The sequence below is a fragment of the Diabrotica undecimpunctata genome, chromosome 1 (genome assembly GCF_040954645.1).
Source record: "Diabrotica undecimpunctata isolate CICGRU chromosome 1, icDiaUnde3, whole genome shotgun sequence".
Classification (NCBI taxonomy): Eukaryota; Metazoa; Arthropoda; class Insecta; order Coleoptera; family Chrysomelidae; genus Diabrotica; species Diabrotica undecimpunctata.
In genome coordinates, this window is record NC_092803.1 from 122957305 (window position 1) to 122974970 (window position 17666).

At 33.6% G+C, this 17666-nt stretch overlaps 1 protein-coding gene across 2 annotated transcripts in view; it reads right to left on the reverse strand.

The window, feature by feature from the left end:
- LOC140431504 (uncharacterized) overlaps window positions 1-17666 on the reverse strand; it is a 103490-nt gene that overhangs the window by 63052 nt on the left and 22772 nt on the right. For both annotated transcript variants that reach the window (XM_072519419.1, XM_072519421.1), the window contains exons 6-10: window positions 12713-13245; window positions 11498-11814; window positions 10939-11369; window positions 2652-3013; window positions 758-853 (exon numbers count right to left, since the gene is read on the reverse strand). In XM_072519419.1, coding sequence (XP_072375520.1) covers window positions 758-853; window positions 2652-3013; window positions 10939-11369; window positions 11498-11814; window positions 12713-13245 — 1739 coding nt within the window. The remainder of the gene's footprint in view (window positions 1-757; window positions 854-2651; window positions 3014-10938; window positions 11370-11497; window positions 11815-12712; window positions 13246-17666) is intronic.

Consider the following 17666-nt stretch of genomic DNA (forward strand, 5'->3'; position numbering starts at 1 on the left):
AATAGAAGGCAGACGCGACCCGGGTAGACGACAAATGACCTGGATGCGCAACATCAAAGATTGGACAGGATTAGACTTTCAAAGTTTAATAAGGAAAGCCCAAAATAGGGAAGACTTTGCAGAGGTCATCGCCAACTTTCGCTAAGAAGACGGAACCTAAACAAGAAGAAAGTTATTGAACGAAGTGTTAAAAAAACTTACTGACAGGTATAATTTGTAATTCTGTATAATATGTGGTATTTTACAGATACAGAATGTAAATGAAGTCTGCTGAACCTAACTCATCCACTCTTCGGGACAATATTGTTTCTTTTTCTATCAAACTAAATCTTCAGTAACATGAAAGGAATGAGCGACCTCTTTCTGGAAACCTGTGATGTAATTTTTCAAAAGATCAAGTTGCTGGTCTACTTTTTTCTTGCCGTCATAAATATACACAGATGAATTTCCAGTTTTACCAAAATAAGAACATGGGAAATACACAAAAAGAAAGTTCTATTGATAATAAAACATGATTGCATCAACAGACTTTGCAGTTGCACAAACTTAGATCTTCCTTTTGTTCAAACGAAGATTATGTTCCGTTTTTATCCTACTAATCTAGATATGATTTGTTTAAAATTGGTCCTAGTTGGCGGAACCTTAGATTTTTGTAAAATAGTTTCCAGAAATTCTTCCATTTACATTGTAACCATTTCTAAATAAAGAATATTAAATCTGCACCGGGTTGTGCATTTTCTATATAACAAAATCTTACCTTGCGAGTTCTTCCTGGTTTTTTCTTCTGTGTAGCTGCCTCTTTTTCTGCAGTTGGTTCAACCTCTTTTGACTGATCGCCTGCTGGACTTATCGACTGAAATTTGTACCATATTGTATGTAAAAAAATGTAAAAAATATAATAAATGATTTAAGCAGTTTGATTTTGTTTTAAAAATGAGAATTACCGATGTACAGTTTTTTGACTTCTCTCGACAATGAACTCGCATTTATGAAAAATCATTTTTAATAAAAAATAAAAAAAATCATAAAAAGTTCCATTGGTAATACAATTTTAATTATTAAATGATATATAAAATATATATTCTTTTTTTAATACACTTCTCGAAACACCAAAGTTTGGACATCATTGCGTAAACACTTATTGAGTAGAACTATTAATGTCAAATAATGTATTTTATTTCCATAAATAAACAATGCATGGCCTCATGAAATCGAGAAAAAAAAAGAAGAACTTATTCTAAGCACCTCCCGGCAAGCATTGACTGTGGAAACTTATGATAATGACTCCTAAAACGAGAAAATAGTTTGCATATAAAGCTGCGAGTCATCGTCGGCAGTGAAGAACACCCTCACCAGTCATTTAGAACCCTAACGGAAAAGCAACTATTCAGATGCATAGCACAACTCCAAGGATTATTGTGCGGTGATCTTCCGGACCTTGGATGCACCAGAGGTAGGTGTGAGTGAGAGAAACTTAGTGTCAATTAGAGCATAACTCGATTTCAAGAAGAATCTAAGAGAAGTAGTAACATCACCAGAAATACAGGGATTAGTCCATTGCCACTATAGAGCGTTTCACGTTAAGAAATTAACATTGCGGAGATAGGGCCATGTATTTCTTATGGACGATAGAAGCGCAGCGAGGCCACGATGAACACAAGCGCGATTCAGGGTTGTATAATTTGTATTTTCGTTTTCACAGACATGAATTGAATTAATGTTTTTTAATGTAATTGACCAAAAGTGTCCATTCGAAACAAGAGATGAAAAGTAGGGAAAATGATTTTAATTAAATAAATAGTATTTACAAAAGATAATTTTATTTTATCTTATTTTAATTATAGTAACGATAGTTTATTTGTTTTTCGGTAAGAATATCATATACCATGAATCATAGAAATCAGTAGAAAATATTGCTTAGTTAAATCATGCACTTTGTCGGCTATTAAAGATTTAAAAGGAAATAAACGGACCGCTTGGAATGCATATATCTAATTACTAATTGCAACTTAAAATAATACGGTGTACATATGTCAGCGATTTTATGTCGTTCTCTGAGACTACATAGTGATAATAAGGTTTTGTGGTTCTTCAGTTGTTATTCTGACTTTACAGTTAAATGTTAATTGAAAATGGAAATTCGAAAAATATATCGACAATCTAGTAAACCGCTGCCCGAGAGTTTTGGCAACACTGATCTCCATAAACCTGTTATTTTCTTAACGTGGAACGCTGTATAGTCATAATTTTGTTATAAACGCATATTATATGGACAAGTAAAGATATTAACTTAAGAAATGAGCAACTTTTGGAATATATTCTTGAGTGTAATGTCGATCATTTGTGCCTTCTATGCAACAAAGTTTTTACCAATGACACTATGAAGCCATCTAAAGTGGAAGTTCATTTAAGAAAATATCACCCAGGTTGATGATGATGGTTTGCGAGTATCTTACAATAGCTCGTTGCTTATATCAAAATCCTGAAAACCGCATACTATCGGAGAACAATTACTTTTGCCAGCCGTTGAAGAGGTTTTGAAAACTGTTCTACAGAAATTTGCATCTGATATCATTAAAAAAAAATTAAAAAAGACGACGAACAATAATTGAATATCAATTTTATTTAAACAAAATTTAAAATTTGCTTACCCTCTTTGGTCTTCCTCTTTTTCTAAGCACAGGTGAAGGTGTATTCGATTTCGCCACTGACAGACTCCCTCTTAAACTAATACTTTTCCCTGCGTCTATTGAAGACACTGAATCATCTTTGCCATCATCCAATAAAATTACACTGCCGCTATCCTGAGACCTGGAATCCTCACTAATTGTTATAGGAGAATCTACTTTGGATTCTATGATCTGAACATCTTCTGCATTATCATTTTCTTTTTGTTTTATCTTGTCATTTATATTTTCTTTTCGAGATCTTTTAGCTTCTATTGGACATTCGAGACTTTGATCTCGTTGTGAAACCTTTGACTCAGTCGCTGAATTTGATTTGCTTTCACCTCCTACAATAGATCACATATTAAAAATTAAATATGTAGACAAAAAAACTGAAAGTGAACTTCTTTTAAGGCTTTTATTTTTCTTTAGTGTGAATAAATGCACCCGGCAACCATCAATCGCTCTATATTTTGTGTATATGTAAATAATGCCCACAATCCGCAAAGAAGGAATGTTTTCTTGAATTTTGCGGTGTTTCGCAATATTTTCGGCATATTATTGAAGTAAAGGTGGCAATAAGATTGTACTCCGTCTGTTCTGTTAATGTAACTGATATTCGAAGGAAAAATACAAAATATAATTAGTATAAGAGATGTTATAATAAATAATAAATCTTTAAAAGGCATTTGGTAAGGGTAAGAAGGGAATATACTCTTACTTGCTAAAAAATGTCAAACTACCTTCATGTAGTACTTCCTGTTGCATAAACAACGAGGCACTGACGACCAAGTGGCTACCGGAATAAGAAGTACTTCACTTCCCAGTAAACAGGTTTGTGGAAGAATTGACTAATGTTGGGCCAACTCGTTATCCTGGAGTCAAGAAATTGGCCCAAAGGCAGATGAACTAATGCAATTAGTCAACATCTGCATTAGGATGCAGAAGTCATCACAGATAACCATAGCATTGAGGAAAATCTGATCTCCGGGGGGAGCAAGTATGAACAATGATGTGAAGTTACATAATTTTTGACAATAATGTACAAAATTTAAAGTAAAACTGGACGAATCGCAAAAAATGGATTACCAGACATGGCTTATATACCATCAAGTGGCAAATAAAAGTGTGAACTTTTTGTAAAAGGTATGATTTAAAAGCCTATAAAAAACATCATTTTTTATCAACGAGGAAGTTTTTGAGGTACAATTACATTTTAAGTTCTTAATTTAATAATTACACATCATTGAATGGAACTGTAATATGCCCTTGAAATGAAGATGTTGGCCCAGTTTATGTAATATGACCGCTGGTCAAAAAATTATTACATCGAGGTCATGTAATAATTTCCCCGCTCGAAGACCTCAAAATTTCCAAAAGATGGAAAAGATGGTGCAATCATACGATACCAAAACGATTAAAATAATGGCAAATCAAAAACACATAAATATTCTAAAATGACCAAAATATATCCGTAGTTGATAAAAAATCATTGGTAGGCAAATTTAGAGAACCAGGTATTGATAACATACCAGCCGAAATTTTCAAAATTGGAGGACACACACTAAGAGGCAAGCTCAGTTGTAGAGACTACAGAGGCATATCCTTACTGTGTGAGTCATAAGGTATTTACACGGGTCATAACCAGGTTCACTTCACACACAACAAATCATAGAAGAATACCAGATCGGATTCAGACCAGGACAATCAACTATTGACTAGTTATTCAATGTAAAAAAATACTAGCTTCTTCGTAGATTTTAGACAAGTCTATAACATAAACAGAGAAACTATATTTCCTGATGCGAGAACTTGGTATATCAAGGAAATTGGTAAAATTAGTTCAAGCCACCATGACTCACACAGAAGTGCAGTATGAATCCAAAAACAACTGACAGATCCCTTCCAGATAACTGAAGGGCTAAATCAGCGTGACAGGGACAGAAACAGGGAGAAAATGTCTTTAAAACCAAAAAATATATTATTTAATACATATGCGGAATCAGAAATGATTAACTCTTCTGAGCTCATAAATACAAACAACGGGAACGATCAGAAAGACGACATCAGTCGCTGATTCTGTCTCCGCCCCAAATACTGGACGGGTCAGACGGTGTTCCGAGGGGAACAGACTCTGAACCAAGTATCCAAAAACGCGTCTTTGGAGCTCAACTGAAGAGGATGAAGAAAAAGGCCAGAATAGCTTCTGGGACATGGACCACAGTAAAACTACATAAAACGAATGCGGTGATACCGGCAAAACCCGAGGGTAAAAAGAGACCTCGGGAGAATAGCATTACCCCCACCCCCTCACGGCAACAAAGAGTTGCTAAAAAACCAAGGAACACTAACGAGCAGACTAGGTCATATAGCAATGCCACAAAAGTATTGGCGGTGGAACACATATCCCATCCTGATACTTAACTAGATCAGGCTCAAGCAGACCTGATCAGCAACAAGCTGGAACAAGCAATGAATGAGGTTATTATCGGAAGTCAGAATCAACTTCTGCAGTTCCATAAAACATCTTTTAGGGCAGGATAGGTAAACTCTGCTAACGAGTATACCAAAAATGGACTGAAGTGGTGAGGACTACAGAAGGCCTGTTGGAGGGAGCAGACTTAAATGTAGTCGATGATAAGTCGAAGAAAAACTGATAAAGCAGTTATCAGAACCCGTCTAAGGAAACCAAATCAAGAACTTAAGGCTAAAGACTGTTTGTTGAAAAATTGGAAAATCAGGGAGGACGCGCAAATCTTAGACTACACGATCGACGAGGTATCCTACACAGCATTGAGGACTACTCATTTCAAGATGTATTACTGGTATCCTTCAAGCCGATCACAGGCCTCGATGGCTACAACCAGAGTCCTTCAGATGAACCTCCCCCTTAGTATGGCAACTTAAAAAATAAAAAATGGGGTAAAATAAAAAAATTAAATCTCACTTGAGCCATATAAATCATTCTGATTTATCCAATACTTCTACAGAAGGAAAACGACCTGTAAAAAAGGTTATGGGATACATACCAAAAGCATGGAGGCTAATAAGGGTGGATTTCATACCCAAACCTGGCAAAACCGGATAGGAAAAAGCTTAGTCCCTAAGACGGATAAGTCTGCTCATTCGTACTGAAGACAAGAAAAATTGCACGATAGGCATATTAGAGATAGTGTATGGGTTGAAAGTCCGATACATCAGGGACAGTATGCGTATAGAGCAGGTCTTTCTACGGAAACGGCACTAGACAATCTCGTACAGAGGGTAGAGAATGCATGTTGGGTGCATTTCTCGATATATAGGGGGCTCAGAACACCTCCTACGAGGCAATAACACGCGTTAAAAGGAATAGAAGAAATAAACTGCAGACAAACTGCATGCTGAGGAGCTGTGTGATATATGCAACGTTACTGGGGATACAATGTCAGCACAAGTAACCAGAGGCTCCCCGCAGTGGGGAGCCTTATCTTTTCTCTTGAAACTTGACCACGGATGAACTGATAGCTAGACTTTGCAACGACAGATATCCTGTCTATGCGGATGTCATCTTGACCGACGGTAAATTTAATAGCACAGTCATACATAGAATGACACAGGCTCTGACCATAGTTACAGAATGTGCTTCAAATGTAAAGTATCTTGGGGTAATATTAGACTCGGGGAGTATAGAATGAATAACCAAGAGAGTCGTAACTATGTTAATGGTAGCTAACATGCACTCATGGAAAAAATGTGGAGTTTAAAATCAGATTATAATTTATTTATAACATGCTGGTAAAACCAACAATTACAAATGCATCAGTATTGGTATGGTGGCTCTAAGCCTTAATGGTACACATCTAAATCTAGTGAGTGAATTAAAGTATATTGTTGTAACATCTCAAAGCTTAATTGGAATCGGCAGATAGAACGAATATCATAGCAGATAGAGGCCTGAAATACCGTTCCAAGTGGACATTTGTCCACGAGAGGGCTGTGGAAGAGGAAACACTCGACCAAGACTGCCAGGTTATACTTGGTACACAGACGGGTCTAAAACTGCAGAAGGGTCGGGCGCAAGAATATTTGGTAGTAGTAGAATTTTAAACATTTCCTTGCACACTCCAAAGTTTTTGCAATTTTGCAGTGTGCAAGGGAACTTAAAACATGAAGGCTTTCCAACTAAAGCGGAAAATATTTGCACATATAGCCAAGCAGTGATGGGGCTTTCATAAGCCCTAAACTAAACTTTAGGCTAGTGTGGGAACGCCGAGAGGAACTCGACAGACTGGCGTAACATAAGACTCCACAAGGACGTTTTCGGAATAACTATTCCATCATCAGTGCTATCTGGATGTACATGTTTGAAGCCACTATATATGACTAAACATGATGTATTAAATTACCTCATTTTAATATTTGCCAAAAGTTGATAAGTCGACATATCAAGTTTTGTCACCATCAGATTTTAAATGTGGACGGATGTTTTATAGACATATCAAGTTTTGGTTACCAGCTGACGATAACATAACCTAATTTTATTGTTGTGCATTTTACTAAATTAAGGTGGTTCTTTGGTTGTCTTAAGAAAACTATTAGTAAAAGTATGTCGGGTGGAAAGCTGTTAGTTGATGTGGTTATTAGCCAACATGAAGATTCGGCGATGTTTAGTTGATGCCAAAATTAAAGAAATAAGTTCAACTTCTGGATCCACTGGCCATTCTGAAGAATTAGTGTCATATTTGAATAGTGATAATTCAGATGTAGATGAAGATTATATTCCTTCGGACACTTCATCTGACACAAATGACAATGAGAGGCCAGGTAAATATCAAGCAATGCCATCCAAAAAGTGTGAAACAACAGCTACATCCAATAATAATACGGATGACATAGTAAGTAATGATACTTTTACAAATAAAAGTGACGATGGCAAAGATCAAATAAATAACTCTAATGTTCAACCTAAAAAACAAAAAAAAAAGTAGAAATGAAAGAAAAGAAGATGTTAGGAGAAGAACATATTACAAGAAAAGGTATACAAAAACGTGCAAAAGTATTTCAAGCGCTTACTAGTTGCTGTCGCAATAAATGTCACGAGAAACTCTCCATAGTTGAACAAAAAGAAATTTTTTATGATTTTCTTAAAAAAGTGCAAGACAAAGACCAAGTAATTTCTGAAAGAGTGAAGATTGAGTCAAAGAAGACAGAAAGAAAAGATAAAGGAGAACGAGGAAATAATAAAAACAGACAAACCAAATAAGGACACCTCATGACTGGTACCAGTTTGTTAGAACTGTCCCCGTTAAGAAGAAATTCCAGGTTATCGAAATGCAGAGGAAAGATTTTCTAGCGTATTTAAAACTTTTCCAGAATATCTATGTAAAGCGTGATAAAGGTGTGGATAATGAAAATGTGAAAAGGCATGACATAAAAGTTTTGGTGAAGAGTTGGGTGTTATAGACATTAAATATGCATATAAAGGTCTTGACGTCGCTACCCTTAATATTAAATACAGAGGGCAGCGGATGGATCCTACATTAGAACCTGTTTATAGTGGACCTAAACCCATAAAACATCAAAAAAAGGAAGACTTGCTTTTCCTGCTGCAATAACTTGAACCAGTGTACCATCCATTTTACCACGGACTGAAAATGTAATTGATGGAATTTAATGTTTTATTTTTAAATGATAAACATTGCTTTTTTATGTAGATTGATAACAGTGAAAAATAAAAATAATTTTGCTAATTGTTATTACTCATTTCAAAGAGATTTATACTGAAGTTTAAATTTAGATATTCAATAAATTGGTGAATTTTACATTATTTTATAAATTGATTAAAAGTAACCATCTTTATTAAATATCAAGTTTTAATTTCAGTATAAATTTCTTCAGTTTTTATTTTGTAATTATGATATTCACGTATTTTATATACTTCACTTTGACATGATATGTTAGTAAAATCATTTTTCACAATAGAATTTCCAAAATTAATGTACACTATTAGTTTAAGCAGCATTTTATTTATAAAATTTGAGCGAGTAAAAAATAAAAACAAATTGTCATGAGGTTATATATTTTTATTTCGATCTACTGAAAACTTGTTCTATTTGACATATCAAGTTTTGGTAAATAACCACAGATATATATATATATATATATATATATATATATATATATATATATATATATATATATATATATGTATATAATTTGATATTTAAAAACTATGATGTTTAAGTTACAAAAGGAATTAATCACATGGCAACGTAGGACTCCACTGGGATTCCTGGTCCTTAGACGAACTGTCTGTGAGGAGTTGTTGATAGAGCATTTGTGTGACAACTTGTGACGGGTATAAGGCTCTTGTTGCCATTCAGCCTTAACAGCCTTCAGTCAAGTTTTAAGTCCGAAATTATAAGAAAGCTGAGCATTTAGCAAGTCAAGTATGTAGCAGTTGGCCGGTATTTGTCTGCTATATTTAAATTAGCTAACTATTTTCAATAATAAAATAAATCGCTGCTAACTGATTTGTAAATTATTGATTTACTTTTATATGATACTATTATATTTGACCGACCACAGGACAAATATTTCAATTTTAAATGAGCTAAAAGTTAGCAAACGGCTATCACAGCAGACACAGAAAACATGGAAATTCTTATTATCCAAGGAAAGGTGGAAGGCCGAAGATCACGAGGAAGATATCCAACAAGATGGATCGATCAAATTACAAGCATATGCAAAATACCTATGAGTTAAAAGAAATGACCAAAGACAGAGATCTTTGGAGGAGGAAAATACACGACACCACGATGACCACTACACTCCCTCTGGGGGCTCACGATTGAAGAGATATGTAAGTCAGTTTCATAAGTGCACTGACAAGGGTTTCATAAAGTAGAGAACAGAATTGTTTGTAGTATTATTAGTGGAAGGCGCTTTTACGTTTACTGTTTGTGAATTGCTTCAATTTGGTGACAAATAATAAATATGCCTGACAGTAGTAATAGTGAACCATATATCGAAAAGAAACATCACAATTTAATAACTGAAGAAAAAACTATATTGGGAAATGCATTTGAAGGACTTCGGGTCAGAGAACAAAATATGAATGTAGGCCATGTAGCTACATTATGAAGTATTTTGACAAGTTTCCGAACCTAGTGTGTACAGAGTACAAACAGGCCATTCCTCGTGCAGTACATGTATTTTATATCAAAAAGGAATTACCAACTATAAAAATATTGCTTCTTCCCTTCAATCTAATGAAAATATTCCAAAAATATCAAGACGTGTTTTGTTACGTACTTTACGTGAAATGAACTTTAGGTAAAGAGAAAGAGGAATAGTAACCTTGTTGAAAGAGAAGAAATCATTTTATAGCTCAGAAAGTATCTGAAACAAATAGCAGAATTTTGAAGAAATGGAAAAAAACAATACAGATGAAACATGGTTAAATGAAGGACATACTGTGAGAAAATTTGGCTGGATTTAAATGTGAAATACAAATGACAAGCTTTACTAGATGGTTTTCGACAGGTTTAGAAGCCCCATCTGGAAAGGAAAAACGCCTTATTATTAGCCATATTGGTAGCGACTCAGGATTCATTGAAGGAGGTTTAATGCATTTGTTTCTAAAAAGACTGGAGATTACCATGAGGAAATTTATAAAAAATGGTTTTCAGATATGTTGTTAAAAATCGAACTAGGATCTGTTATTGTTTTGAAAGACGCTCCATATCACTGCCCGCGTGTAGAATAGTTACCAACCAGTAAATTTAGAAAAGACGAGATTGCGGATTGGCTTACCAAAAAAATATTAAATTCACTGAACGAATAGACGTGAATTTTTATTTTGGTCCCTTTTGCAGGACCAAAAACAGCACCTTACTTAAAATTATATTAAATTTTGAAAAAAACCGGGATATGGGACTATTCAATAAATTCTTCAAATTCAATGGTCCATTCTGTTGAAATATTCTAATATTAGTCTTTATTCAAGGTATTGTTTTCTATTATGTCTTCTAAAGTTGAAAATACACTTCAAGTAATTGCATGTTTTTCTTTATTTTAGTAGGTATTATAAACTTGGGAACTGCATGTTTATTTATTTTGTGATGATGTACTGTATACTGTTCTTGTGGTTCTCTTAATTTTTTAAAAAATGTAGAATTACCTCCTGTAAATTGTTTTTTCAAAAAGAAAGTTATAGCAATTGTTGTCAATTAAAAATTCACACTAATCAAAATATAGTTTACACAAATAAAATACTTCTTTTTTAACATACCTTCAATGTATTCTTTATGCCTGGTGGATCTAGTTAACACAACAGAATCTGTATCGACTTTCTGCTTCTTATTTTTCTCAGGAACAGGCAACTCCTCTTGGTGTCTTTTTAGTGGATTATCATCACCTTGTTGCACGATATGGTGTCCACCCTCCTTTGAAAATTTAACAGTTATCTTAGCCAATCTTTCAGATTTATCTTCATCGGTAGGGTGTTCCCTTTTTTTAGGGTCCTTAGTTGGACTTACAGGGAGATTCCCTTTGTTAATTTTTAAGACGATTCTTTCTTTTACTTCTTCTTCTTCTTGTGAAGGAGCTGACTCTAGTTCTTGTGGTTTCACGATGGGTTTTATGGTAATTTTCGGACTGGTTCGTTCTTTTTCCTCGTTTGCCATATCTTCTTCTGACTTTTTAATTGGTTTTATGGTCAACCTAAAAAAACAGAAATAATTAATCTCATATAAAAAATTAAATCAAAGAAAAACTTATCAGTATCCAAAAGAGTTTGAAGAAGTACAGGTATTTCATCAAAAACGTTAACAAACGGAAAATTTATTTACCTTGGATTCGTTTCTTTTTCCGAATCTGGTTTGGGAATGGGTTTAATGGTAATCCTCGGGCTTTGAAGTTGCTCAACATCTTCATTAGATTTCGCGGCAGATTTTATTGACATTTTTTTATTACTTTCTTCATCTTTTCCGGTAGTCTTAGTGTTAGCCTTAGTGTTTATTTTGATTTTCAAAGGACTAACAGGTTGTTCTTGTTGTTTCACCACTGGTTTTATAGTTATTCTAGGACTAATTGCACTTTGACTGGAACTAGTTGGTGAGTGTTTTGAGCTTCTGGTTGACATTTTAGGACTGTGTTGTTGTTCAACCTAAAATAAAAAAGTTAATTTTTAATGAATAATATAAAAGTTAATACTAGTAAAAGTTAATTAATAATTTAAAAAAGAAAGAACCTAAACAAACATTTGTCTTTAATAATAACCCAAAATTTCATAAAGAAAACTGTTCTCTTCTTCTTACTTCTATTAAATTTAATTATGGAGAATTGCCATCAAAAATATAGCAAATTTTCCTTTGACTAATAATAATCCTCTATCTGTATGTTAATTTAAATGTAATTGTGTCATTGTGATCAAAGAAACCAGAAACAGTTGGGCATGTAGCAAAAAGAATTCTAGTTAAAGAGATACGAAATAGTTAAAGATATACAAGATAATACCAGACCCAGCTTCTTTGATAACAGTAGACGACTTTTAGTCTTAACTAAGAAGAAATCCTAGATTTTTTTTAAATCACAACCAACTAATACGACTGCTATCACCCAACACCATTCGCCCATCTGCTTTAAAAGACTTCCCCGTGGGAGCTTTAGGTCTATATCTTACGTCTCCAATATAGAAATAATACACAACAAAAATACATAATTAAATACTATCACAAAGTTAAAAAAAATAGTAGCAGGTGGGCGCAATGGACAATATTAATTATATTAAATACAATGTTTGTATGGGAATAAGCCACAATTGATTGTAATGATAATTACATTTTATCTAAAAAATTTGACGTTTCGATTTCCTCTCCGGAAATCGTTCTCAAAAAACATTATTAAATAATTTAGTTGAAAAAAGGTGTATATGACCGCCAAGATTGTTGACAAGGTCCTTTTTTTCAACTAAATTATTTAATAATCTCTAGGGAGATAACTCCAATATGAGAACTATTTCTTACTTCGATTATAGATCTAATTTATTAAAAAACAAAACTGACCTGTTGTATTTTGGGTTTGATGATTAATTTTGGAATAGGTTCTTCGTCAGGATCTAAGACTGCTTCAGAATGTTCTTGATCACTAATTTTCAATATAGAATGTGTGTTATCAGACTGTTTTGTGATAGTCATCTTTAAGCTTCCTTTGCTAATTTCAGATTCGGATGTTATAGATGTGGTCGTACTAACTTCCTCGTCGGGTACTTTTATAGGTTTAATAGTAACTTTCGGACTGTAAGTTTTTTCTTTCTCAGATACATCAACATTGATAGTTAATTCCTCAAAATTATCAGACCTTTCTGATTTTCGGTGTTTTTTAGATTTTTCAGAACTCTTAGGTTTCTCCTTATTATGCTTAAGTACTTCGGTTTGGGAGTGTTCTTGAGTGACCGAAACACTGGATTCTTCAACTTTATTGTCAGTAGTTGTTACAGTTGTTGTTTTTTCTTCATCCTCTTTGAAGTTAGTTTCCGGCAGTGATTCACATACTACTTTTTCACTTGTTGAAGCTTCTGAGTCATTTGCTCTTTTACCTGTAAATAAGAATGTAATACAGAATATTTTAATAAAAAGTCTTAACCACACAAAGTCTTACATCAAAATAACAATTTTATACACACATCAACAATGTTTAGGAATAAGTCGAAAAATTAAAAAAAAATATATATTATAAGCTTAAAACGTAATTTATAAGCTGGCAAGGAAAAAGTTTCATAAAAATAAAAAAGCAGTGATTTCTACAATTCTATAAATTATAATAAAAAAATTAATCAAAACGTAACAAAAGTGTTCAGTACCCTATTTACCATGAATACAGACCTACACCTCCTACTCATACCCAAAATTCGGTGATCAATTGCAGCGCACTCTCTTGCTTAATTGGGTTGAGATTTTTAGAAAATTTGAGCTAATGAGGAAGAACGTTATAGATTAGAAGAAATATTTGGAAAGCAGCTACTGCATATGAAACCAAATAGTCTCAAGAATAAAGGTACATTGTACATGCAATTTCATTCAAAAAACTGCTATGTGGAAAGAGTTCTTCCTCCAATACTAATATCACAACAGAACATGGACTTTGAAGTGCTTAAAGACGTGCAATTGGTCCAGGTTCCCACCAACTTCTCAATATTCTTGAGTACGAGTGAAGATGAAATCGATACTCTGTGTAAACAAAATTGTGGACCACTGGTTATTAGTCCAATTTAGAGATTTCTAGATTTTTAACCGATACTGGACAAACTTTAAGTGACTGTCCAGCATTAATATTAGCTTGATGTAGACGTCTTCAAGTAGCTTGCAAACTCAGTTATATTATATGCTTACTGCAGTTCAAGTATCTCATTAGCACTGAGATGTGTTTTTTTTTTGTTAAAAATCAATTAAGCGATAAACGGTCTTGGATTGCGGTTGTAAGTTTTTCCGACTGAACTGTCTCTCTCACATACTGTTCTTATTCTTAATTTAGAACTAAGTCCTGTTCATTCTTACAACTAAGTCTTGGGACTCCGGTATCCAGCTTTCCTACCATCGTTTTGGAACTCTCGCACGTGGTCTCAATGTATTGGGTTTTTCAGAAGTTTTTCTTGCAATTTTTGCGAGCCTCTCATCGTCCATTCTACTTATGCAGTCTCTCCACTTCCTGCGTCTCTGTCTAGTCTATCTTACAATATAACCGACGCCACATTGTTCTTATAATCTCATTTCTTTGTCGGTCCCTAAGAGTGCAACCAGCAATGGATCTCAGCGTTCTTATTTCAGTTGTCCTTAGGAGCTTCTTAGTTGCAGCTGTTTTCGCTCTGATCTCGGTCACATGCCATTACTGGTCTTATATATTCTCACGTTTATGTGCTTGTTCTATTGTAATGTCACGTAGGTATCCAGATATTATTGCTGCTCTGTTAGTCTATGCTTTGACTTTCTTCTTGAGGTTGCTGCTACTGATAATAACTTATAGATATTTGAAGTTCATAACTTGCTCAAAACTTTTGCTTGTTGCCACTAGTTTACATCTTAAAGGTTCGTTGGTAATGATGAGTGACTGTGTCTTCTCAATAGATATAACCATATTGAATATTTTCTTCAATGTTTTGCAACCTGTACCTTTGTAGGTTATCTTTATCCTCCGATATAAGTACAGTTCCCGTCATATAAAACTGGTACATTTTCTCATCTTTACTTTACTTTACTGGTACACATCTTTAAACATAGGGTATTGGTACAGGGAACATTGGAATGCATCTACTGTAATTTTATAATGTGTCTATCGCACAGCTTTCCTTTTAGTTGATTTGATATATTTTCGATGAACTGACAACGTTGCCCTAGAAATTAGAATGACATATGTGACAAGATCAACTTACACAACTTGAAAAACACGATTTTCGGTTATAAGAGTTTTACCAGTTTTTTATGACGCGAACGGTACTACCTCACCAGCATATTTTAAATTCTTTGGTTCCCTTTTTGTAACCTTTTTCTGCTGATTTAACTTCTTTATGATCCCATCCATCATCACTAAATTGGAGAATTGGACTGAGGCTGTCTCCCTGTCTTATATCTGTCTGTATAAGTATCTTCTTAGTTGGTTTTCCGCTCTTACAAATGTACAGTTACTGGTGTTCATTTCTTTGATGAGTACTCGAATCACGGGGTCTATATTTCTAGATAATAATAGTGATAATAATAGTTTAAGAACATCCGCACCTCTTACTCTGCAAAAAGCCTTTGTACGGTCCACGCAGATGTAAGTAGTTTTGTTGAATTCGATTTGTCTTTTCCAGTATCTGGCAAATAGTAGTAAGAGACTTATCCTGCAATAGTTTTTGGGATAGTCTTTTTCACCTTTTTTAAATACTGGGAAGGTTATATTTTCTCGTCAGTCATTCGGTAATTTCTTATAGTACTCACAGAAAATACGCAGTTCCTCAGTAACTATATTCCACCATACTTAGGCCACCGTTTGATATTCCGTCTATTTACAACCAAAAAGAATTTTTTTTCTCATGAAAGGAAAAACAGGTGGGTGCGTATACGCACCTTTGGCCGAATACGCATACAATTTTTCAAAAAGGAACATATTGTATCTTAACTGTAAATTAAATTTTAAGATGAAAATTTTCGAAACATTCGGGGTGTAGATGCACTGTACACTTTTTACATAAATAAATAGTATTACTTTTGCACATCCGACATTTTCTTCTTGCACTATTATCGTCTCTTTTTATAATATAGCCAATATTGTCGAATCTAGTTTCATCTGGTAAAGCAAATTTAGATGGACGTCCATATACTGAGTTTGACAATGATGTAGCGGTTTCTTCACTATTTTCTGCATGTCCACTATATTTTAGTAAGTTAAGAACCGATCTCGAACGAAACTCCAGCTGGGAAATTTTAGAATCATTCACAATTTTAAAAATTTTCCAACTATTGATCACCATACTGTCAATCATGTTACTAAACAACGGCCACCACCACTTTTTTCCTTTTATTTTATTACGGTAATTCACAATGCCATTATCATGCAGATCCACTCCACCTATGTATTGGTTATATTGGTGAATTAGGCTGAGGGATAAGAATTTCTTTGTGTTCTTTACGGTTATAACGTTTAGTTTGCATAAGGGGTAAAACGTCACATGTATTTGTCATTACAGTCACTACTGAATTATCGTTCCATCTTGTCACCAAAACTTCTAAATTGGAATCGAATGCACATGTATATGAACCTCTTTCCTTTTTTTTCATAATTTTGTTTTCTTCTAGAGGACACTTAGCAGTGCGATTTTCCCTTACTGTTCCTGTTGCAAAGAATCCTTTTTCTTTCAATAGTCCAAAAAGAGCATATGACGTAAAGAAGTTGTCGAAAAAAACCTTATGTTGCTGTGGGTTTTTAACTATCGAAAGTAAATTCAAAACAACTGCCGTTCCTAAGCTAAAATTATTATCTGTTTTCTCAGTTTTTCCGCCATATGGAATAAATTTGAACAAATAACCAGTATCAGAACATAAACACCATAGTTTAAAACCAAATCTAACAGGTTTTCCACGGATGAACTTTTTGCACGAATGTCGCCCGAAATATGGAACCATTTCCTCGTCAATGGAAAGATTTTTTGCAAAAACTCCAAATTCTGCAAACTTTCGGTTAATTATTTCAAAAATTGGTGACAATATATATAAAAAAGCAAATATAACGTTTACAGCACACAGCAATTTTATAAATAGTGAATGAAGTGTATTGACTATTGACGAGATCGTAATTTCAGATTGTTTAGTCTATGAAAAAAATATAATATGGTTTCAGCCAAAGGTGCGTATACGAATCCATCGTATAAACATGCAATTATAGACCTTATTTTTAAAGTATGAATGAATAAGTTTTTAGAATAATAAAAATTTCAACATATTTTTATAATTATAGAATACAAAATATGAATTAAGTTTATAATTAGTATCGGAAAAATTTTTTGTATGAAGATGTGCATAAATCATTAAATTATGCAAAATTATAATAATCTTAAAATATTTAAAAAGTAATATTTTTGTCAAAAGAAAAATGATACTATATACCTCAATCTATTGAGATGTTACTTCAATAAAAAGAAAACATTAAAAAAATTATTTTCGGGCCAAAAAAAAAATTAACAATAAAGGTTGCGTTTACGCACCTTTGGCCGTAAATGGGTTAATAGAACAACTTAATACTATTATAAAAAAGTCTCAAATAATTTCCCATTATTCTACGGAAGCATATAGTTTACATATATAAAAGTATGCATATGTTTGTTGAGTGAATGTTTATCACGTGTTCCTGTTTTTGAGTTTTTTTAATGTTTACAAGAGAGCCGGTTTAGATTAGATATGTCTGGCTATTTTTTTCAGAAACTGGTAAAAATATTTTAAAAACCAACGAGATTATGTGGTCTGGTGGTCGATAAACTATTAAGGC